The sequence below is a fragment of the Microtus oregoni genome, unplaced genomic scaffold (assembly GCF_018167655.1).
Source record: "Microtus oregoni isolate MIOR12 unplaced genomic scaffold, Mior012 000000F_ref0000247, whole genome shotgun sequence".
Classification (NCBI taxonomy): Eukaryota; Metazoa; Chordata; class Mammalia; order Rodentia; family Cricetidae; genus Microtus; species Microtus oregoni.
This window is the reverse complement of record NW_024543059.1, coordinates 19075856-19099371: the sequence shown is the minus strand read 5'-3', so window position 1 is coordinate 19099371 and position 23516 is coordinate 19075856. Positions and strand designations below refer to the sequence as shown.

The following is a 23516-nucleotide window of genomic DNA, read 5'->3' as shown; positions in this document are numbered from 1 at the left end:
GAAAATGACTTTCCAGAGTAAATGTATCAGTTTTAGATGATACTTCTTCCTTGCCATGTCTTCACAGTACTTAAAATGGGGAATGTGGTTCTTTTTGTTTTGTAAACAAGGAAACCAAGGCTTGTGGAGAAGTACATGGTTGGGCTCGTGGTAATCAGAATCAGGACCTGAATTCAAATGTAATTTACCTGCTATGTGCCCTGTTCTCTTTTGCATGTTATTAAGTTGACATGGTAAATTTCAAATGCAGTAATGAAGGTTGTGTCAGGGTACTCGGTTGACATAAAATGGAATGGCCTGTGGGTTTCCACGTAGGCATTCAGATATATGTCATGATCCGGATACTGCACTCGAGTTAAAGATCCTCAGTGAGGTAAAAAGCCTGACAAAAATCCCAGCACAGTGTGACTGCTGGTGTTCAGAAGGGCCCAGCCAACCAAGCAGGCACTGCAGAAGGAATGGGGAAGGCCTTTGGGGTCTGGGTTTCTGGCAGTCTCCTTCAGAGTGGCAGGTTCCTCCTATCCAAACTTCCAAGTCCAAGAGCTTCTTGACCTTGGCTAGGACAAGGCCTGCCTGTGCTACTCCCTGAAGCTGCCATACCTAGTGAAATGCTGTCTGTTGCTGATTTTCTGAGTGAGCCTTTCCCAGGAGACACAAGCCTCTCCAGCTGTCCCCAAAGACAGATCTGCTTGTTTGTGCTTTGCCTCTGGCCTCTGGGCACAGTCTGTTTTTATGATGTCATCCTAGCAGGAAGAGCCCATGACCTTTCTTAGGCACAGAGTGAAGGATTTTTACATCAGTGGCCCCTGTAGGCCACGGGAATAGAAAATAAAAAATACTTTAAGATAAAATGTGTCATTGGTAAATTTGAATCTGTTTCGTCTCAGGAAATCTCCTACATTCTCTTGAGTCAGGGTTCCCAGGGGTTCTTTGGGAAAGTTGTAGTTACGTTTCTCACATGACTTCTGACTCAGGGAATGGAGTACAAAAGGCTTGGGTATTCAAGATCTCAAGAAGGGTAAACTTTCAGGTCCTTCTCTTGAAACTTTCACAGCTCCTTTTAGCAGTTTTATATATTTTCTTATTATTTAAATATAACATCTTTTCATTATTTCTTTTATTTTTGCTTTTATAATTATGTCATTTCTCCCTCCCTTTCCAACCTCCTATTTCATTTTCAAATTCATGGCCTCTTTTTTTCAGTAATTGTTCTTAAATCTCTATGTGTGTATGTATGTGTTCCTAAATATACAAATAAAACCTGCTTGGTCTGTATAATGTTACTTGTATGTATGTCTTTATGGTTGGCCATTTGGTATTGGATAACCAATCAATGTGCTCTTCCCTGGGGCTTTTAGTCTCACAGCAAATTTCCTGATCTTCTGGCTCTTAGTCTTTCCACCCCATCCTTGGCAATGTTCCTGAGCCTCAGGTGTAGGAGTTGTTGTGTAGGTTCGTAGTTGTTTTGTAGGACTAGATAGAATTCCACAGCTCTGCATTTGGCTTGGCTATAGTTTTCCATAATGGTCTTTGTCTCTTGCAAAGAAGAGTTTCCTTGATGAGGGTTAAGAACTGTGCTTATCTATGGGTATAAGGACAAATATTTAGAACATAGTTAGGAGTATGCTGGTTTCAGTAAAGTGGTGTCTGTAGATTCTTCCCCAAGATCCATGATGTCAGTAGCTATGTGTGGTTGGCTAGGTCTCCTCTTGTTAAGTGAGCCTGAAGTTCATTTGGTTACTTTTGGTTACTGCCACTTCTGCATGTGTGCCACTGCTGCACCCTGACGGTTATCATGCCATCCTAGCCATCACGGTTCATAGGTATCATAGCTTGGTGGGACTGTGGGAAGCTTCACTCCTTCGGATGTTTACGTGGCCCCTACTGGTGCCTCCTCCTTAGAGAGGAGACAGGTAGGTCAGTTCCGGCTCCAGGCTTTCTGGGCTCTATAGACATAACATCTTGATGGCAGACATTTAAACTCTGAGTTATCATAACCCTGAAGTACAATTCATAAAAACTCAGAGAAATTGGGGTTCCACCTCAAGGTCAGAAAAGCAAAATAGCCAGCCACTGACTCTTACCTTGACCTCGGTCCGAAATGACGATCCTGCCTCCAGGAATCTCAGACTGAGAGCTGTCTCCTCCCGTCTTATAATCCTCTCTAGTTCTGGGATAAAGGGCGTGCACCACTACCACCTGGTTTCTCTGGCGAGGTAGTGTGGCTACTGGGGTTAAAAGTGTGTGTCATTGCTGCCTGGTTTATAAGGCTGGCCAGAGTAGCTATTTTACTTTTTGATCCTTGGGCAAGTTTTATTTATTAAAATACAAATGAAATGCCACTACATAGCCTCTCAGACTTCCTGCCTGAGAAATTCCTGACTTCTTTTGGTTAAGCAGAAGTCCACCTGCTTCCTAGGAAATAGCTAAAGTGTACTGTCAGTTCATGAGAACGTTTGTTCTGTGTGAGTGAAAATCTGTAGCTCCATGCAGCAGTGGTGGAGTGTCAGAGTCCAGGGCCTGCTGGCTTTCTTGTTGTGACCTTGCCTTGTGCTTTCTTTCCAGGTTGTAGTGCTTTTGTCCACAAAGGCTGCAGAGAAAATCTAGCGTCCTGTGCAAAGGTCAAAATGAAGGTAAGATATCTCTAGCTATTAGAATGCTCAAAATCCAGTGCTTTAAAATAGAAAGTACCCACATGTTAGAATTTAGATTGTAGTAGATTTATTTGTTTACTTGCTTGTTTTAATCATTTAGGGCCAATTTTGATTCCAAATTAATCTAAAGATAATTGCTCTTTAAAATGATCAGCCCCCTTCTTGATTAACACATTTAAGAATTTGAGACTTTGAATAAAAGAATTGCTGAGCTAGAGATTCACACTTGTAATCCCAGCACTTGGGAGGCTGAAGCAGGATGGTTTACTTGGTTTGGTCTTAGCCATTGTACCAAAATGAAACCCTGCCTCAAAAAAGTTTTTAAAGAAAATGAAATTTTTTTTAGGACTTTCATATATTAAACATTTCTCTGTTTCTGTTTAAGTGATTGTCTTGACTAGCTCTGCAAATATACTCTGCTACTGAAATGTCCGGCTTCCCCATCTAGGAGCATGAGGGCAATAGGTGGAAATCAGAAGCTTTTGATATGTGATGGCCATGGGGAGGGCTCTCCAAAGGCACATACACATATGGATGGCAGAGATGACATGAGACATGAACAGGAAGTACCGATATTGGTGCCATATGAACTTGAAAGCGTGTCCTTCAGGTAGCCTGTGGACTGTCAGTGTCAACCAGACATAGAATGTTTTCCCTTAGAGAATTTCCAGATGTGTCTACACAGATGTTCATCAGTACCCGCATTACCTAGTGCAGTGGCCTCAGTCTTAAGTGTGCATCAGAATCATCTCAAGATCTTACTCAGAGAAATTTGCTGCTGTAACCCCTCTCCCAAAGGATTTTCAGTTGGGAGTGGACTGAAGAGTCTGCTTTTCTGAGGAATTCCCAAATGGTGTTGATCCTGCTCAGCCCTCACTTTGGGTGGTGCTGAACTAATAAAGATAGCTGTATCCATATCTGAATTTCCCCAGCCCAGAGACTCATGCTGCATTTTAAAATTTTAGGTGCAAAGACTTAGAAGTTAAATTTATACTAATTTGGATTTCTATTTTCTCCCCCAAAATTGGAAGCTCCTATAGCCCTCAGCTCACTGGTGCTGCCTGTCACCCAGCAGTCCCAGGCCCCCTCATCACACTCTTTTCCCATTTTTCCATCGTTGTTACGGGTCTTCTGGGACCCTTTTTTTCTGTCTTTTTGTTTTTTAAGTCTGTACCTTACTCCCACTAGAACATAATCAGGAAGGCAGGAATCTTTGATTTGTGAATACAGTACACTGAAAACCTAGAATAGCATCAGATGTATGATAGAGTCTTAAAATGTGAAGGATTGTATGTCAGAGAACAATCGTGGGTGCCCAGTGGATACTGTTGAAAGGGAAGAGCCTCCCAGATGTCAGAGAACAATCATGGGTGCCCAGTGGATACTGTTGAAAGGGAAGAGTCTCCCAGATGTCAGAGAACAATCGTGGGTGCCCAGTGGATACTGTTGAAAGGGAAGAGTCTCCCAGATGTCAGAGAACAATCATGGGTGCCCAGTGGATACTGTTGAAAGGGAAGAGCCTCCCAGATGCCCACTTGTGCTTTCTTCTCCCCTCCTGCTTCTGCCATTGATCATCTGTCTGACCACCCAGTCAGATAAGACTGTTACTGTGAATGCGCTGGGCTCTGGAGAGCAGTGATGATACAGAGAATAGCGTCTCTTTTGTATGTGGTTGTAATATCTATGGAAGTCTTCATTTTAAATTGAAAGTGGTCTGTTTCCTCCTAGTGATTTGTTTCAGAGGAAATGCTTCGGTTTGTAATTTCCCAAACTATTTTTTATTCATGCCCTCACAAAACTTAACTACAATTAGTATTCTCTCTAAGAATGTAATGTTTTACAAATGCTAGTCACCAAAGAAACAGTTCTCTGAGTAACTGACAGTGCCGTGTGGGTATGGACAGGCAGTTTCTACAGTCAGGAAAGGCTTTGGTGACCTTAGCAAAGAGAGAGTACTTAGAGCATCTGGAAATGGAAGAATGATACCTACATAGATGACAAAAAGCATCCTGAGATGGGGGTGGGCACACACCTAAGCATCTGTAGTGCTTGGTGAGCCCAAAAGATGGCAGGTGGTGGTGGCCATGGTCCAGCACCATCTCTTTTTACTCCAGGCTGCTGGAGAATTGTGGAGGATGAGTTGCAGTGTGGTCTCATGTTTGTACCTTCTTTTCTCGTTAGCAGCCCAAAGGGAGCCTCCAGGCACATGACACATCATCACTGCCCACAGTCATCATGAGAAACAAGTGTAAGTAGTTCAGCACGCCTCTCAGAAGTGCACTCGGACTTCTTGTTCCAGATTCAATGTTTTTGTGAAGCTTGCTTGTTGCGACTAGCCTAAGCTAACTAGCCAGAGCCTATACCTGTATTGTTTACCACTTTGTTCTGTCACATTCATTGACTAGCAATTTAGCATTACACCATCAAACCCTTCTTGAAGGTGTCTGTCATAGTAGGTGCATTAGCTGAAAGGGGGACTGAAGCCCGTGTGCGTGAGCAGCTTACTCCCGTGCAACTCGGTCTCCTCTTCAGCACCAGAGAAAGTGCTTGATTTTAGTGCCTCACATCAGTGGGACACAAATGAACTCTTACTGGTTAAGCTTATATATAGATAACATGTGAAATTATATAAATGAGTTTTTCATTGTTATTCCCAAGGTTCTCAAATATTATACAAAACTGAGTAAATCATATTCTACCCTCACACGTTAAAAAAACAAAACAACAACAACAAAAAAAAAATCTTGAGGATTGGCAAGGTGACTCAAGCAAGTAAAGGTATCTGCTGCCAAGCCTGACTACCTGAGTTCAATCCCAAGGACCCACATTTCAGGAGAGAACCAACTCCCACAAGTTGTCTTCTAACCTCTTCTGCACGCATGTGTGTACACGTGCACACACACCAAATAATAATAAATGTAATTATTTTAATTTAAAAGACTACTTTGAGTTGGATAAAGAGATCTGAGAAGGTAAAAGGGTTTACAGCCAAACCTGACAGCTGAGTTTAGTCTCTAGAAACCACATGGTAGAAGAGAGAACCAGCTTCTACAGGTTATCCTCTGGCTTTCACATGGACTCAGTGGCATGTGTGTGTGTACACACACACACAATAAATTCTAAAATCTAAAAAGAAACCAGAACTGATCTTTACCATCTTGTGAAAGATTTCACTTCAGTTTGGCAGTGTTCTTACTCCCCATGCTCTTTCATACCCATTTAATATATTTAGTGCATATCCTTCTGATCTGCTATCTCTTAGTCATCTGTATCTTTGAAAAGGTCTGTTTTATACACTAGTTCACTCTGTCGTTTTCAGAGCTACTATTGTCATTGTTTCAGACTGCTGCGTGATTTATTTCATGAGCATATGTTGTGTTTTAATTACCTCCAGCTGCTACCATAAGCAATGCAGTGCTAATTATCCTCTCTGAATTGGCTCCGTGGGAACCTGGGCTCCGTGGGAACCATTACCAGAGCAATGCTTTCAACATGTAGCTGAATCAATACCTGCGCAGACTCTGAGACCCCCATCTAGCCCTGAGAGTCAGACACTACGGTAGAGCCCTGTGGTGTAGGTTTTAGTAGATCCTCTGAGTGGTCTTGATGCCCACTGAAGGCTGGAAGCACTACTTGTGCCTTATTTCTCTCCTGCAGTTCCTGAGCACTTGAAAATGACTGTGCCGATCTGTACACCACAGAGAAAGAATTCCCTGTAGACATATTAAGTCTGGTTCTCATCCGTCCTTGTATGGAGACAGCTACTAGACTGACACCCACTTCAGTCTGTCATCCAGCTTCCTTGGACAGTTTTAATCTTAAAACCTTTTTCTGTGATGTTACCAACTATTTCAGAAGCACGGTCTTTTATGTGGATTGCCTCTGACCCTCACAGAGAACTTTCTTATTTATATTTTTAGTAATCTATAGAGTGCTGGGTTTTGTTATGAGATTTCCATATATAAAATGTACCTTAAGAACACCTCCCATTAGCTTTTCTTATCTCCGTCTTCCTTGTTTTCACCTTAGCCATCAGTAGTAGTACCTCATTTTGCCTTCAAGTCCCTGCCTTTTTTAAATTTTCATATGTGAAAATATATAAGTCTAATTTTTGTAGAATTGTCTCACTAAACATTTTCCTTCAAATAATATAATTTCATTCTTGAGTGTTGGCCATATAAAACTCTATTATATCACATTTTCTTTTTCTATTCACCCACTGGTAGTCATTTTTGGGCTGATTCCATGACTTGACTGTTGTGAATAGTGCTACAGTAAACAGTGATGTTTAGGCATCCCTATAGTAGCCTTACTCTGGGTCTTTTGGGTATCCATCCATAAGTGGTATGGCTGGATGGATAGAAATTCCATTTTTCATCTGTGGGGACTTCATACTGATTTCCATGATGGCTGTGCTAAGTTATTCCTCCCAGCATTATAATATAGTTTCTTTTCCATTTGCATCCTCATCGTCATTTGTTGATTTTATTCCCTTGAGAATTCTAACTAGGATAAGATGGAATGCCAGTATTGTAGTGATTTAGAGTACAAATTCTGGGGTTAGAGAGATGACTCAGAGATTGAGCACTGGCTGCTCTTCCAGAGGTCCTGAGCTCAATTCCTAGCAACCACATGGTAGCTCACAACCATCTATAATGAAATTTGGTGCTCTCTTCTGGTGAGTAGGCATGCATACAGACAGAACACTGTATACCTAAGAAATAAATAACTATTTTTTTAAATGTACAAATTCTGGATCTGGGAAGATGGCTCAGTGTGTAAAGTGCTTGTTGGACAAGCATGAGGACCCAAGTTTGGGTTTGGATATGGTGGCGCATGTTTGTAACCATGGGTCCTAGAAACAGAGACAGGCAAATACCTGGAACTTGCTGGCCATCCAGTCTAGTCAAAATGCTGATCAAGTTTAGTCAAAATGAGGTTCAGTGACAGACCCCCTCCCCAAAAAAAAAGGGTTTTAGAAGCTATTGAGGAACATATTCCAACATGAACTGTCTTGGGCAAGCACACTTGCATACACAAGAATATAGTACTGGATTCAAATCGCATGCTATTTGTGTCTTCTGCAGCCTTTTCGGTACAAATTATCTAGGGCTCTACATAACATTCTGGTTCTTCTCCTCACTGGTGCACCGCTCCCACCTCCCGTGTGTGTGTGTGTCCTCCCTCTACTTGCTTCTTTCTCTTTCTCCACTAATTCTTCATGATTATTTTGCCCTTTGTTCATATGGTTCTTCCCATCAGAATATTCTGTTTTCCTTCTAGCCTGTTTGTATCCTCACTCTAGTCTGAGAACCACTGTTTCTTCTTCTCTGACATTTCATTTGCTCACTGGTCACCCTTCTGAAACACTTAGGACATGCTGTGCCCTGGAAACCCACACTTTAGACTCCCTTCGTACTTCCTGCAGCAAGGACCTGGTCATATATGTAGCATACCGTGTTTCTGTTGTCTAAATAGAACTTGAATTAACTGTAAATTGTTGTGCTGTTATTTATTAAAGGTATCCTATAATATTGTAAAATTATACCAGAGCCCATATTCTCTTTTTCTTAGCTCTTGACCCTCTTGGAGATTAGACAGATACAAAAATTTACATCTGTAGCAGGTGCTCACTTACCAAGGAGAAATAATTTAGTGTCCATGTGCCATGTGATCATTTTAGATTAGAGCTCCAGTTCCTCTTTGATCATGTTAAAGAAAAATACTCTGTAATAACCTGTACAATATTAAACGTGTTCATTTTTCTCCATCCATAAATTCAAGATATTGACCAAAATACATGTTTTCCATTAATGAGCAGGGGCTAGAGAGTTGACTCTGGTTAGAAGCATATGCTGCTCTTCCAGAGGACCTGATTTGTGTTTCCAGAGCTTCAACTGGTGTTGTGGCACATGCTTTTAATCCCAACACTTGATCTCTGAGTTCAAGGACAGCGAAGGATGTGAAGACCCTGTCTTTAAATCTTCCTTTTTTAAGGAGCTAATGTATTGAAAACATTTTGTGTCTTTGTGGCGTCTGTGGAATAAGTCAGCACTAGGGATCTGGAAAGGTGATGTTTCAATTCATGTCCTCTCTTCCCCTGCAGCTTCACAGCCCAAGGAGCGCCCTAGGTCTGCAGTCCTGTTGCCTGATGAGGCCACTGCTGTACCAATGTTTACTAACAGGCGGTCCCAGCAGTGTGTCTCCCTCTCTAAAAGTGTTTCCATACAGAACATCACTGGGTAAGTGGGCTTTAAAGAGTCTACAGTTGACATATGGGTGACAAGGACATAGTAATCACTTTATTTAACAAAAAAAAAGAAAAAAGAAATGGGTATATAAAATAATGGGTTGGTACACAGTTGGATGGCATGGATGAAGTGGTTGGAAGTTGTGGTTTTGATGTACTGTATTTATACTTATATTTATAATTTAGATTGGTAATATTTAATCAGTTTGTGAGTTGAGGTGGAAAGGCTCAAAGAATATCATTTAATGACATGCTCAGTAGTTTGTAGGGTAGAGATTTTTTAAAAGAAAAAAAAAGTTAGTGATTATGTAATGCTTTTACAAGTTATTTTATGTATGTGTGTTTTGCCCATGTGCATGTCTTTGCCCCATGTGTATACCTGATATCTGTGGAGTCTAGAAGAAGGTATTAGATCCCCTGAAACCTGAGTTACAGGTGATTGTGAGCCACCATATGGGTGCTAGATATCAAACTCAGATCCTCTGAAAGAGCAGCCGGTGTTCTTAACTGCTGAGCCATCTCTCAAACTCCTATAATAAAATTTTAATTTTTCTATATAAATGTGTACATGATGCTGTGTACCTTTTTTTTAAAGCCTCAGAAAGTTGAACTAAGATTGAGTTTGTGTTGGTAACACTTCTAAACTTTTTAGTAATGCTTCATTTTGCTATGTACCCAGGTAGCTTGTCTTAAGTCATCATAAAACTCACAACTAACTGTCATTTTAGAGGTTTTTTTTTTGGGGGGGGGATTCACCTGAGAATGTGCACCACAGCTTATCAGATCGTATTTGACAGTGTGGTCTTCCTTTTGTCTCTAGAGTTGGCAATGATGAGAACATGTCAAACACCTGGAAATTTCTGTCTCATTCAACAGACTCACTAAATAAAATCTGCAAGGTCAATGAGTCAACAGAATCACTTACTGATGAGGGTAAGAGGAAACTCGGGCCTGTATTACTAAACGTCTGTAAGGATCCAGTGTATCTCCTATCACACTATTACCAAATAGCAGGGCCTGTTCTTTCCCTCCCTCCCTGGAAAGAGTCTCTCAATTGTTTGTAAAGCATCTCTTGCAGTGCCAAGCATTGGCGGTCGCACCTGTTCTGGTGTTGGCTCTCCACAGAAGGGAACACTGATTTTAACCTAGACACACTCTAGTATGGATGCTTTTCTTCCTCTAGACGTTGCACACATTCAGTTCTGTGTCTGTACAATTGTAAGTGTACTCAGACGAACATGCAGCTCGTAAAGATAGCAGGATGTTTCAAGCTCCAGCTTCACATAGGAATTATTTCAATCTTGCTAGATGTACGTATGTTTATCATTCCTAACCAGTCTTGAGTATAGAATCTTCCATTCCTGAACATGACAGTGATCCTGCCTAGTATGTTCTCCTTGAATATCCTCTACACTAGGACAGAGGATTTGTCTTAGGAACTCGTTTTCACCTGCAGGAAAATCCAGACTTGTAGAGGTCAAAAACCCAACATCCTGAGGTTGCTTTTTTTGTATTTTGAGGAGTAGGTACAGACATGAATGAAGGACAGCTGATGGGAGACTTTGAAAGTGACTCTAAACAGCTAGAAGCAGAGTCCTGGAGCCGCATAGTAGACAGCAAGTTCCTTAAACAGCAGAAGAAAGATGTGGTCAAACGGCAGGAGGTGATTTACGGTGAGATGCTTCATTTGCTTTGCTTGTTTGTCATCTGCACCATCCCCCTTGCACACAGTGAGGGTTACTGAGAGGTAGAGATACTGTCCTGCCTCCCAGGGAGGGAACTTGAGGAGTTGCCCTGTCCAGCATGTTTAAATGAGTGATTGTTGGACTGTAAAAACTAAGTGTTGAATATGCAGCATCATAAAGGTTTCCATTTAAACACTGAGGTATGAAGACATGATTTGGGGGACGGGGTTGAGACAGGGTTTTTCTGTGTAATAGCCCTAGCTGTCCTGGAACTGGCTCTGTAGACCAGGCTGGCCTCGAACTCACAGACATCTGCCTGCCTCTGCCTCCCATGTGCTGGGATTAGAGGTGTACGCCACCACTGCCCAGCTTGGAGACTTGATATTGCCTTTTGTTCATTTTGCCCTGTAGTGTCCCATTCTGTTCCTTTCTCCTTAGATTGAACAGTTTATATTTGCATGTGAGCTATACAGCAGTGTATGAAAGAGATGCCTTCTAAAAATGCATTTTTGTTCTTGAGCTACACTAAAAAAAGTGAAATATTTGTCAGTTCTGGGAAGCAGGGACACAGTAAATAAAAGGGACTGAGTTCAGTGCAGAAACAGTAAAAGGAAAGGACTCTGAAAATCATTTCAGACTGGCCGAATTCAATACACTTGTCATCAGAGAAATGTTCGGTCAGTGAAAAGGCAGCATGAGATGAGACTACGCCACGGAAGACAGCTGTTTGCTCGGTGTTAAAGTCCCAGCTGGACTCTGAGCTAACCTCACAAGCTTAGCTGTGATCTGAAAGACCTTTGCTCTCTCTTCTCATAGAGTTGATGCAGACAGAGTTACATCACATCCGCACGCTCAAGATCATGAGTGATGTGTACAGCCGGGGCATGATGACAGATCTGCTCTTTGAGCAGCAGATGGTGGAAAAGCTGTTCCCTTGTTTGGATGAACTGATCAGTATCCACAGCCAGTTCTTTCAGAGAATCCTGGAGCGGAAGAAGGAGTCCCTGGTAGAGAAAAGTGAAAGGAACTTTCTTGTCAAGAGGATAGGGGATGTGCTTGTCAATCAGGTGAGCAGCGGGCAGGTCTGGGATTCTCACACTTTGGGGTAGCAGAGAAGCTTTGTGATTCTGGATCCCTGTATGTATAGCTCAGCTTTACTGGTTTTCTTTGTAGACTTAACAAACTGAGGTCATCTAACCCTGTTTTCTTTTCTATAAAAGAAGGAAAGAAGGGTTCTCTGCTTATGCTATTTTTAGAAAGTTAGGTATATATAATATATTTAATAATAAAGTATATACTAAAAGATTTTCTTTCTCTAAGTCCATACAGTCATCAGAAGCAGTGCTGTGTAGGAAGTAAAAGAATGTTTATTGAAATCATGAGCTTTCCCCATGGCTCATTTGAAAAGGATCCCATCTATCTTTTTTTTTCTTTTTGATTTGATTTGATTTTTTTGAGACGGGGTTTCTCACTAGCTATGGAGCAGTCCTGGAACTCACTCTGTAGACCAGGCTGGCCTTGAATTCTCAGGTGGCCTCTGCCTCCTGAGTGCTGGGATTAAAGGTGAGCACTACCACCACCGGGCAGATTCCGTCTATCTTGAGACCAGCTAAAGCTTAGTCAGTTGACCAATAGGCTATCTGTGAAACACTTTATAAAATGTGTTACTGTTTTTTAGACATGATTTTATTTCAGTCCCATTCCAGAGAAGCTCACAAAGGTTTTTAATGTTTTTAAAAATGAAATGTTGCTAATAAAACCTAACAGACAAGAATATCATACACATTTGACTAGAGCTTTCCCTCTCAATAGATCCCTGCTTCTGTGTAGATGCAGAAGTTTAGTTGCTGGAACAGTTGAATGAGAATTGGGTTGGGGCTGGGCAGTACTTGGGATTGAACCAAGGACTTCTCATACATGGTAAGTCAGCACCCTATCACTGAGCTACATCCCCAGTCCTGTTTTTGCTTTTATTCTGAGGCTGTTTGAACCTCCCAAGGAACTGGGATTACAGGCTTGACTGAGAATTAGAAGTCTTCTCCTTGACTACATCCCTCACTTGATAGTTGATCAGTGTATTCACTCATTCTAGACGGATTTGCTGTCTGTTAAATGCCGGGGATAAAACTGCACAGCTGAATATGACAGAGGTTTCTGCCATAAGAAAATCTGTAGAAACAGGCATGATGTAAATAAATGTGTATTCTGTGTGAGACACTTGGATTTGGCAAGTGCAGATTGAATAGTCCTATAAAATGAGCCTAATGAGATGCTCTACAAATGAAGAGCCATATTCTCCAACTATCTCTCCTCTAAATTCTCTCTCTCTCTCTCTCTCTCTCTCTCTCTCTCTCTGCCTTCAGTACCTGTATAGGTATATAGGTATTGCATCTTGACTTGTATTCTTGTCTGTAGTTTCTTACATTGTATACAACTCTACTAAAGTCTTTGCTGCTGGGACTGAAACTTTAGTCCAGTGGTACTCGTGTTACTCTGTATTGGACTCAGCCTATTAGGGCACTTGGTTTGTGGTAGTAGTTCCGCTTCTGCCTCTCCATTGTGAGTGAAGAAACCTACACAACAAATCACTGGATCTTCTCAGATCTCAGTACTTAACCCTTCGATAAAGTGCCAAGCTGTTTGCCAAAACTGCTGTACCATTTAATCTTTTGGGGGAGTTTATTAGGAAGCACTTTTAGTCTTCACAGCAAGCCTGGGAACTTTCTATAGAACGATACCCTGACTTGTGGTGTGACTCCTGTTTTCTTTCCGGGGCAGTTTTCAGGTGAGAATGCAGAGCGCTTAAAGAAGACATACGGCAAGTTCTGTGGACAGCACAACCAGTCTGTCAACTACTTCAAAGACCTCTACACAAAGGATAAGCGTTTCCAAGCCTTTGTGAAGGTACTCCCTGAAACACAAGCATCCCCACCATGGTCAAGAACACAAGCACTCATTTTGGCTAGAGCTACTTACTACCTTCCTCACACGAGGACTAACAGTTTCTTCACTCCTTTGCAGAAGAAGATGAGCAGTTCAGTAGTGAGAAGGCTTGGGATTCCAGAGTGCATTTTACTTGTAACTCAGAGGATCACCAAGTACCCCGTTTTATTCCAGAGGATACTGCAGTGTACCAAAGGTGAGCTTGTAACTCAGATCCAGGTAGCCCTAGAAACCAGTGCAGACCTGCCAAGGTTTATTTATTTGGGGGCACAGATTTTCACTCTGGCCCAGGTTGACCTCAAACTCACAACCGTTTTTCCTCCACCTCCCCCAAAAGTGCCACGATTACAGGTATATCTTATCTTGTAAGCATCTTTTCATGGCTATTTATTTTTTTTGCTGTCTTTAGTTTTTGAGATCCTGTTTCACTGTGTAGGACAGTCTAGTCTCAAACTCGATTCTTCTGCACAGCCTCCCAAATGCTGGAATTTTAGGGAAACAAAATTATACCCACCTGATACACAGTTTTCTTGAACGGAAGGAAATAGGTCCAGCGATACAGTTGTGTGGACTTAGATTCTTGGTCTAAGGCAGGGGAGATGCAAATTTGAGGCCTGCTAGGATTTAGATCAGATTCGAGTCCAACCTGGGCAGCCAGTGAGGTCTGTCTGTATCAAGGCAAAAACTGAGAAGGAGCTGGAGGCACAGTTGGATGCTGCAGTGTTTCCTGGATATGCACAAGGTCCTGGATTTAGTTCCTAGAACAGCAGGCTGGAGGTACAGCTCAGTGTTAGATTACTTCCCAGGCATGTGCAAGGCCCTGGATTCGATCCCTGGAATACCACTTGGAGTGTTAAATCACTACAGTTGGGGTAGATGGACGATACCGAGGAGGGACCATGTATTGGTTCTGTTAAAGCACCATGTGCCCTGAGCATGGACTAGTTCAGCAGTTCCCACCTTTTCTTCCCATAAGTGCTAAAATTGTTACTCTGTCTTGTTTAATCAGTATGTAGAGGTTTCTCTCAGCAGCTGCTTCTCCTAGGCAGTTACATTAAAAGTTATGAGGCAATCACATTAAAGAGTAGGCAAAGATATAGCTGAGTAGCTTGTTACATGCCTCTGCTGCTCTCTCTCCCTAAAACATTGGTTTCTTTGGCTTTGGAGCATATAATTGCATATCATCCATAGCACTGAGAATACCCAACTTCCTTTGGAATTGAACTTACGGCAGCAGGAAAGGTCAGCATGTGACTTGGTGTGTTGGCTCCAGCATGAAGTATAACAGCTGGGGAATGTGATAATGTAGACTCCTTCCTGTGTGCTCTTGTGTGCAAGGAACCATTTAAAGTACTTCTTTCCTCCCCAAGACAATGAAGTGGAGCAGGAAGACCTGGCTCAGTCCTTGAGCCTGGTGAAGGATGTGATTGGAGCCGTGGACAGCAAAGTGGCAAGTTATGAGAAGAAAGTCCGTCTTGGTGAGATTTACACGAAGACCGATAGCAAGTCGATCATGAGGATGAAGAGTGGGCAGATGTTCGCCAAGGAGGATCTGAAACGGAAGAAGCTGGTGCGGGATGGGAGTGTGTTTCTGAAGAGTGCAACAGGACGGCTAAAAGGTAAGACTGCTTCCGTGTCTGGGTGCCTGGGTAGATGCTTCTGAACTTCACCACCAGGTTTCTTCTAGAGAGCTATACTCAGACATCACCCAGGGCAACAGCCATTTAGTAATATGTCAAAGAAGACTCATTTGAAGTGACTTACAAAGCCCTATGAAATGTGGCAGCAAGGAAAAGATACACTCAGGGAAAATGGCAAATTGATTTAAAACACAAAGGATCAAATTAATGCATATAGTAGACTGTTGCAGTGACGTGTTCCCCCAGAGAGGTGCTGAGTGGCCACTGTGGAATGGGGTCAGTGGCAGAACTGTCTGAGTCAGGGACTGTGAGTCCGTAAGAATTGAGAACTTATCACTCCCCAAAGACCTTCTGAGACCTTAGAGAAAAGCAACTCTAACTCATTTCAACTACATTCCTCATTACTTTGATTCATGTCTGTCATTTTTCTCTAAAGCAAACTAGATCATTAAAAGTAACTTGTTCATTTTATTTACTATTTCTCAATTTTCATCAGTCACCTACAATAAGTTAAGGAAGTTAGGCATTTTTGTTTTTAATTATTGAATACATCTTACTTTTAGGAAAGTGATCGGTTTCATCAGAACTTTACTAGATTGGCATCCTGCCTCTGTGAGCTCTACCCTCACAGCAGCTGCTGGTGTTCCCGCCACAGTCCTGGACTAAGTGAGCTGAGGAGGTGGAACAGGCCATGGGTACGCTGTTGTCCCAGTAGCACACTGAGATGAGAAGGAACATTTCCTTTCCTGTCTCATCAGGAACGATGCCATAGGTCTTCAGTCAGAGCACTCAGGTGCTTAGCCTATTATGTATGCTTAGGACAGTAGTACAGAAGTCCCCTCCAGGCAGCGGACTTCAGACCTACAAGAAGAGGGTACTTCTGTAGTGTGGTGGGTGCCAGAATGAAGAGGGAGCATGAGTGGCCGTGGAGGTCAGTCTTGAAGAATGAAAAGTATTGCTGGAGGAAATCATGGAGTTGGGAGAGCCTGGAACCCCGAGAAAGTTAAATCATCAAGACTCCCAGTCAGGCTGAAGAGAGTGATAGGAGATGAGAAAAAGGAGAACCTGCTGGGGTCCAGCTGCCAGAGATGCCTGCCACACAGTGAGGAGCTGGCTCTTGATGTTCTTGCTGGTTGTGGGCATGGAATAGGCTTACAATGAGAGGGTATCACATGGACAAGGGATGAGTTAGGTGTTTTGTGGTTTGAGGTTTTTATGTTGTTTCGTTTTTTCAACACAACTGGGAGTCATGTAGACTAGGACATCGGAAGTGGCAAAGGCATTGGAACCCTCACCACCAGTGCCTGGACAGCAGTGGAAGACATGGAAATGGAGCATGGGATAATGTTCCTGTGTCCCTCACCACTGATCAGGAGTGTGTAGGGTATCCTGTGGTGAATTAAGGTGCTCCTTCCTTCTAGCCCTCACAGCTCTGTGGTGGTCTGAGGATGCTAGCCCAGACCTCTTTCCACACCACCCCTTTGAGGCTGCCTTTCAAGCAGACTGGCAGCTCAGAAATACCTGTCCTCATGAGGACCTAGGTTTGCTAGAACTGCTGTTGCCTGGAGCCAACGCTTTATTCTCTTCCTTTACATGGCAGCTTATTCTGAAAATAAAAAATGGATTCCAGCTGTTGGAATAAAGCTGTGGTCAAACCAATAGCAGAACAATAGGTTTCTAGCTGGAAATGCCTGCACTGGGGAGAACGGGTTGCTATTTAGTCTTTTTCACACCCCCATGAACTCCTGCCAAGAACAGCTAGTACTGTATTGAACACCCCGTGGAAGGGGTAGGATTGTTATTTCTCTGATCCATAGCACTGATCATAAACCTCAGGATCCAACAAAGTTGAAACTTAAGCTTTTCGAACTTATTTTTGGCAGACACCTGAATTATTTTAAAGTAAACTTAAAATAACTTGTCAAAACTAATGATAGTGCATGGAAGATTACTGCTGTCTAGCCTGAAAATTGAGACCTCCTTTGCTTCTGTTTGCTGTGTAGCTTTGTAGGAAATTCTAGTTGTGGCAGAGGTGTGCATAAATCTGTTTCCCAAGGAGCTATAGGCTCTGCTTTCCGAAGGGAGAAACGTGTAAGGGTAGGCCTGGTAGTTCTGAGTAGCTGGCTAGGAGATGTGCATTGCCCTCGAGAGAACAGAGGAAAATGGCCCTGTGCATGCCTAGAGGACTAGTCAGACCATGAGTTGATGAATTTTTTTGAAGTTCCTGGATCCAATTAAAGATGTTTGTTTTGTTCCATTTCTGGGGTGACGATGGTGATAGAATCTAGATCTGCTGGAGTCTTAGGCACCGCTCAAGTACACATCAGTCTGTTGGTTTTGTTTTTATGTGTCATATTTTATATTCTATAGTTTAGACTTAACTTAGTTTGACCTTAATTTAGACAAAACGAATTGTGTTGCCCTACATATTTCTTAAATTAATTTTTTTAGCATACGAAACAATAGGTTTCATTATAATATTTTAATACAACATACATGGTTGTTTGCTCCACCAGCACCTCCTGCTGGTCCCCTTCTTGCCCCAAACTGTCTTTCTTCACCTTTCATGTCCTATATTACAAATAATTAAATTTACATCTGCATGTGAGAGGAAACGTGATATTTTACCTGGCTTACCGCCCCCATTTATGCACTCTGGTTCCACACGTGGTTTTGTTTTAATGGAGTGGAAGAGAGCTGAATTCACTTTTTCCTATGAAGCTAAAGTATGTCTGTGCAAGTGTTTAGTTTCCGTTCAGTTGCTGTGATTAAAGACGCTCTGAGTAGGTGCAGCAGTGGGGAGGAAAGAGTGTACTTGGCTGACACTTCCAGGTCACAGCCCATCACTGAAGTACATCGGGAGAGGAACAAAGGGCCCCAAAGAAACACTGGATGCTGATTCACATCATTTGTTCATGGGCTCCTGCTCAGCTAGCTTTGTTACATAGCCCAGGATCACCTTCCCAGAAAATGGTGTCACCCACAGTGAGCTGAAGCCTTCTACAACAATTAATATTCAGACCATTCCCCCAAACATGACCATGGACCTCTTGATCTAGGCAGTGAAGGCTTTCTTCTCAGATGACGCCAGGCTGTGTCAGGTTGACAGTTACGCTATCTGTGATGGGGTGAGATGGGGGAGTCTTAATCTTTTGCTTTAAAATGTCTCTGTCCTGATTTTGAGGGGTAACAGATAAGAGAATGTCAGGTATCCCAGACCAATCACAAACTCAGCTGACAGTCACCTTGAACTCCCCCAAGTGCTGGGGTTAACAGGTGTGTATCACCACACCCTGTTTTATGCAGATTTGGGGAGTAAACCCAGAGATTAGTGTGTGTGAACCCACCAGTCTTGTTCACTGTAAGGATGGAAAAAGTCTCTGCTATACATCCCTTCTGGGTACTTTTCTGGCTGCCATTTCCCATTAATATTATGAGAAATTGGGAAAGATTACAAACAAACTGTGGGCTATGAGTGTAGCTCAGGTGGGCTGCTTACCTATCGTGCATAGAACCCAGAGTTTCCTCTCCAACATTGGGGCGGGGGGGTTCTGAAGAATATTTCCTGGAGTATGTTGGTAAAGGTTGCTTGTTACTTAACACATTGGTTTTTTTCTTTTTTTTTTCTTTCTTTTTTTTTTTTTCTTAATTTTGAGACAGACTTTCTCTGTAGCTTTGGTGCCTGTCCTAGAACTCACTCTGTAGACCAGGCTGGCCTTGAACTCACAGAGATCCACCTGCCTCTCTCACCTTCATTCTTTTTTTTTTTTTTTTTTTTTTTATTTATTTATTATATACAATATTCTGGTGCCGGAAGAGGGCACCAGACCTCTTTACAGATGGTTGTGAGCCACCATGTGGTTGCTGGGAATTGAACTCAGGACCTCTGGAAGAACAGTCAGTGCTCTTAACCACTGAGCCATCTCTCCAGCCCTCTCACCTTCATTCTTAAATAAGTATTTTATACTTAAAACTTTGCCATACAGAATAATGGCTTAGTTGAGCAGTCGCCTTTTGAGTGACTTTCTGTGTATTAAGACCTGAATTCAGATCTCCAGAACTGATACAAAAGCCAGATACAGTGATGCACACTATAACCTGGGCAGGAGGGGCAGCGAATAGAGACAGGAGGATCCCCAAAGCTCACTGACCTATCCAGTGACCAGTCCTATCCACTGATCAGTCCAGCCAAAAATGTCAAGCTTCAGCCAGGTTCAGTAAGAGAAACCCTGTTTTAACAATAAGGTAAACAGTGGCTGGAGAGGTAGGTGGCTTAGTAGCACTTGCTACTCTTCCAGAGGTCCTGCCTGAGATAATTCCCAGCAACCACATGGTGGCCCAAAGCCATCTGTAATGAGATCTGGTGCCCTCTTCTGGCATGCAGGCATACATACAGGCAGAACACTGTATAAATATTAAGTAAATAAATCTTTTTTAAAATTAGGTAAAGAAAAAAAACAAAAAATTAAAGAGTAATAAAGGAAAATACCCAAAGTCAACTCTGGAAGGCACAAAAGTTGGCTTGCTCACACACACACACACACACATACACACACACACACACTGCAATGCAAAATACATCTTTTCAGGACTGATCACTTAACCTTTTCTGAGGCAAGGCTTATGGTGATGTGCCTAAAATGCCTCTAGGGTAAAAAGCAATTATTTGCTTTGCCAGTAACTTTGTATATGCTTGAATCCTCTGTTCTGTGTGCCAAGTCATATCCCTCAAAACATCCCAGGAAGGTGGAGCTAAAAATAACACATTGATTTACAGGTATGAATTACTCATTTCTCCGTGTCGTAACATTGTAAAGAGATCCGTATTGTTGGGGTCTGGGATTTATATTTTGTCCTCTTGTTTCTAAGTGAGAAATCTGGGGTTTCAGTATATGTAACTATTATTATACTTACTGCTGAAAACAATAGCTATCTTAAGGTTTGTAAAATGCTAGATAGCATAGTTTATTAAGGATAACAAAATAACTATAAACACTTTAAAGATAGAATAAAATGCCTCTAAAACTCCAGTGGTCAACTCTGAATCCTGCAGAATTACAAAACTGTTGCAGGGGGTGGGTGTGATCTCAGACACAGTCACTGTGCATTGCTACACCAGTTTGATGAACGGCTTCTCTCCTTCTCTCTCCCACTTCTACTTTGCAGAGGTTCAAGCAGTTCTCCTCACTGACATTTTAGTTTTCCTTCAAGAAAAAGACCAGAAATACGTGTTTGCATCCTTGGTAAGCTGAACTGTTTCTCCCTTCTGTTTGAAATAAGTCATATTCATGTCAGCTAGTTTGGGTATAAAGTCTAACCAGCTAGCATCACCATTTCTGTCATACAGCTGTGGCTTACCTGCCCACTGAAAACCGCCTGACTCACAGAGATCCCTGAGATCGATTCCTCACGTGCCCTTGTGGTGTTTTGTTGTTTTTCCTTCCCACTGCAAAATTATTTTTATGTTCCTTCACAATCCTGTTGAAGCCGGGCAATGGTGGCGCACGCCTTTAATCCCAGCACTCGGGAGGCAGAGGCAGGCGGATCTCTGTGAGTTCGAGACCAGCCTGGTCTACAAAGGGAGTGCCAGGACAGGCTCCAAAGCTATAGAGAGACCCTGTCTCGAAAAACCAAAAAAAAAAAAAAAAAAAAAATCCTGTTGAATGCCCTGAACACTTGATGATTTGATCACACTAGAAATCCACTTGTGGAATGTGTCTCCCAGATTCATCATGCAGAAAACAGAAGTTTAGTGGCCATGATCCTCTAATCTCCAGTGTGGATCTCTTGTTCACGTTTGAGGCGAATGATGAAATGCTTATCTGAAAACTGAAGGGGTTTTCTGGAAAAGGATTAAATTGATTTTATTTTGTTTTTTAAGTCGTGCATTTAAAGCTGTCTGAGCTTACCTCAGGTTAGAGTTGTCTTCAAGAGTGAGTGTACTGCATGCGTGTCTTATGTTTGCCTCTCTCCTCTGTCCAGGACCATAAGTCAACTGTGATCTCCTTAAAGAAGCTGATTGTAAGAGAAGTGGCACATGAAGAGAAAGGTCTGTTCCTCATCAGTATGGGAGTGAAAGATCCAGAGATGGTGGAGGTCCACGCCAGCTCCAAAGAGGAGCGGAATAGCTGGATTCATATCATTCAGGATACAATCAACTCCCTGTAAGTGAGACACCAAGACCTGCCCTTTCCTCCCTCTTCATACCTCTGTGTGACTTCATGTGCACAGGGCAGTGACATGTGACTGACGTCTTGGATGGTTTGTTTGTTTCATCTTGCTTTATTTTGGCTATGTTAGGAACAGAGATGAAGATGAAGGGATTCCTAGTGAGAATGAAGAAGAAAAGAAATTGTTGGATACCAGAGCCCGAGAGTTAAAAGGTAAAATCTTGGAAATGGCATTGAACTGTCTCAGTCAGCTCAACTACAGAAAGAAATAGTTTCCAAAGGAGAATGACAGTAAGAATAGTCTAGTGGGACTGGAGAGATGGCTAAGCAGTTAAGAACACTGGTTGCTGTTCCAGAGGATCTGAGTTCAATTCTAAGCGCCTGTCTATAACTCCCATTTCAGGGGATATGGTGCCCTCTTCTGGCCTCTGTTGGCACTGGGCATGCATGTGATGCGCAGACCAACATGCTGGCCCTATACAAATAAAAATGGGTAATATAAATATGTATAAATATTAAATAAATAGCACTGGAGAATATGGATTCTCTCCTCTTGGTTCTTTGGACAAAGTTCTTGATCTCTGATTCTTTGTCCTTGGACAGTGGGGACTTTATCCATGCCTTGTCATAGAGAATTCGCCACACTTTATAGTCATGTCTAAGGTTAAAATGAGGAAGATATTCTCCAGTTATTCTCATCTACTCTTTGCAGTCCCTGGCCTTATCTCTTGCTGTGTTCACGGATGAACTGTGAGATGGCTCAGGGAAGGGGGATCACTGTGCTTGCAGAAATGCTGGTGCTCGCAGGAAAGAACCCTTCTTCTGTCGTGGGCCTTTCCATAACCACCACTAGGTGGTGCTCACCTCTCAGTCATCTTGTGTTCCCTGGCTCCAGACAAGTCAGGTGGTTTCTCCGTTTGTCCTGCAGAACAACTTCAACAGAAGGACCAGCAGATCCTCCTCTTGCTGGAAGAGAAGGAGATGATTTTCCGGGACATGACTGAGTGCAGCACTCCCCTGCCTGAGGATTGCTCCCCAACGCACAGCCCGAGAGTCCTCTTCCGCTCCAACACAGAGGAGGCTCTCAAAGGAGGACCGCTGATGAAAAGTGCAATAAGTGAAGGTAATTCACCCACAGCATTGCTGTCTCTGTCCTGTCCTGGAGAGATGTGCACACTAATGTCCCCTGTCAGTGTCTGCTGTTGCTATCAAACTCCAGTATAAAAAGCTTCCCAGTATCGCTGTAGTTAAATTGTCAAGTAAACATCCCTTACAGTCACTACCCAAGCTAAGAAATAAACGTGGCAGACACCCTAAAAGCCTTTGCATGTCCCCATCACCCTTAACTTCCTCCTAAAAGAAGCAGCTGCCCTAACTTCTATCAATAATCACTTAAGTACTTTCCCCTTTTTTATTTTTAAAGTTACATTAGTGTGTCTGCTGTGCACATGCATGTGTGTGGGTATACACAGCCCATGATATGCATATGAAGGTTTATGAAGGTAAGAGGACAGCTTGGGGCATTAGGTCTCAGAGAACAAACTCAAGATCATCAGGTATGGCTCCAGCATACCTACTGCAAGCCCGCCACCCCCATCCTTGCCATGCAGTTAATCTTTGGGTTTGCTGAGCTTTTGGAACCACTGGTTGGATTTTTCCGTATAGCACTCTGTTCTCTAGGTCTGACAGTCACAGCTGGTTTCAGAAGCTGAATTTCTTAGACTTGGTGTATTTCATAAGATGTGTTCCTGTGGTGTTGAGTTCAGATCAGGAAGTTAGTTCTTTTTCTGTGACATGGGGACAGTGGGATGAAAGGATGAATCCTGCAGGGGAGGGGCTCTTCCTTTTGGTGCCAGTCTTCAGTAAACTGGTCTGTCTGGATCCTCCGGTAGGACTTGCACTGTTTTGCACGCATTGTTATGAGGCTGCAGCTGTAGCTCAGAGGTAGAGCTCTGCATGCATGAGGGGCCTTGTGTTCAGTACCCAGCTCCAAAATTAGCTGCTTATGGATTCATGGATTTAAACATAGTTGATGGGTTCTAGGTCACCGAGCAGTTCTCAGCCTCATATAAAGCACAGTGTCGCCCCACCTGACCCTAGTATTCTTGTGGCTTCTGTCTGTGGCATGGTCACAGTACAGAGCTTGCTTGTGGAGTTAAGCTTTTCTTGGTTGT

General features: G+C 42.6%; 1 protein-coding gene across 7 annotated transcripts in view; it reads left to right on the top strand.

The window, feature by feature from the left end:
• The window catches only part of Akap13 (A-kinase anchoring protein 13), a 262036-nt gene that overhangs the window by 225043 nt on the left and 13477 nt on the right, over nt 1-23516 (top strand). For 5 of the 7 annotated variants that reach the window (XM_041654836.1, XM_041654846.1, XM_041654814.1 and 2 more), the window contains 13 exons: nt 2566-2633; nt 4836-4902; nt 8761-8896; nt 9725-9837; nt 10425-10577; nt 11406-11656; nt 13368-13493; nt 13611-13728; nt 14903-15151; nt 20339-20415; nt 21155-21336; nt 21473-21555; nt 22271-22465. In XM_041654836.1, coding sequence (XP_041510770.1) covers nt 2566-2633; nt 4836-4902; nt 8761-8896; nt 9725-9837; nt 10425-10577; nt 11406-11656; nt 13368-13493; nt 13611-13728; nt 14903-15151; nt 20339-20415; nt 21155-21336; nt 21473-21555; nt 22271-22465 — 1818 coding nt within the window. The remainder of the gene's footprint in view (nt 1-2565; nt 2634-4835; nt 4903-8760; nt 8897-9724; nt 9838-10424; nt 10578-11405; nt 11657-13367; nt 13494-13610; nt 13729-14902; nt 15152-20338; nt 20416-21154; nt 21337-21472; nt 21556-22270; nt 22466-23516) is intronic. The other 2 variants (XM_041654825.1, XM_041654805.1) reach the window with 2 other exon arrangements.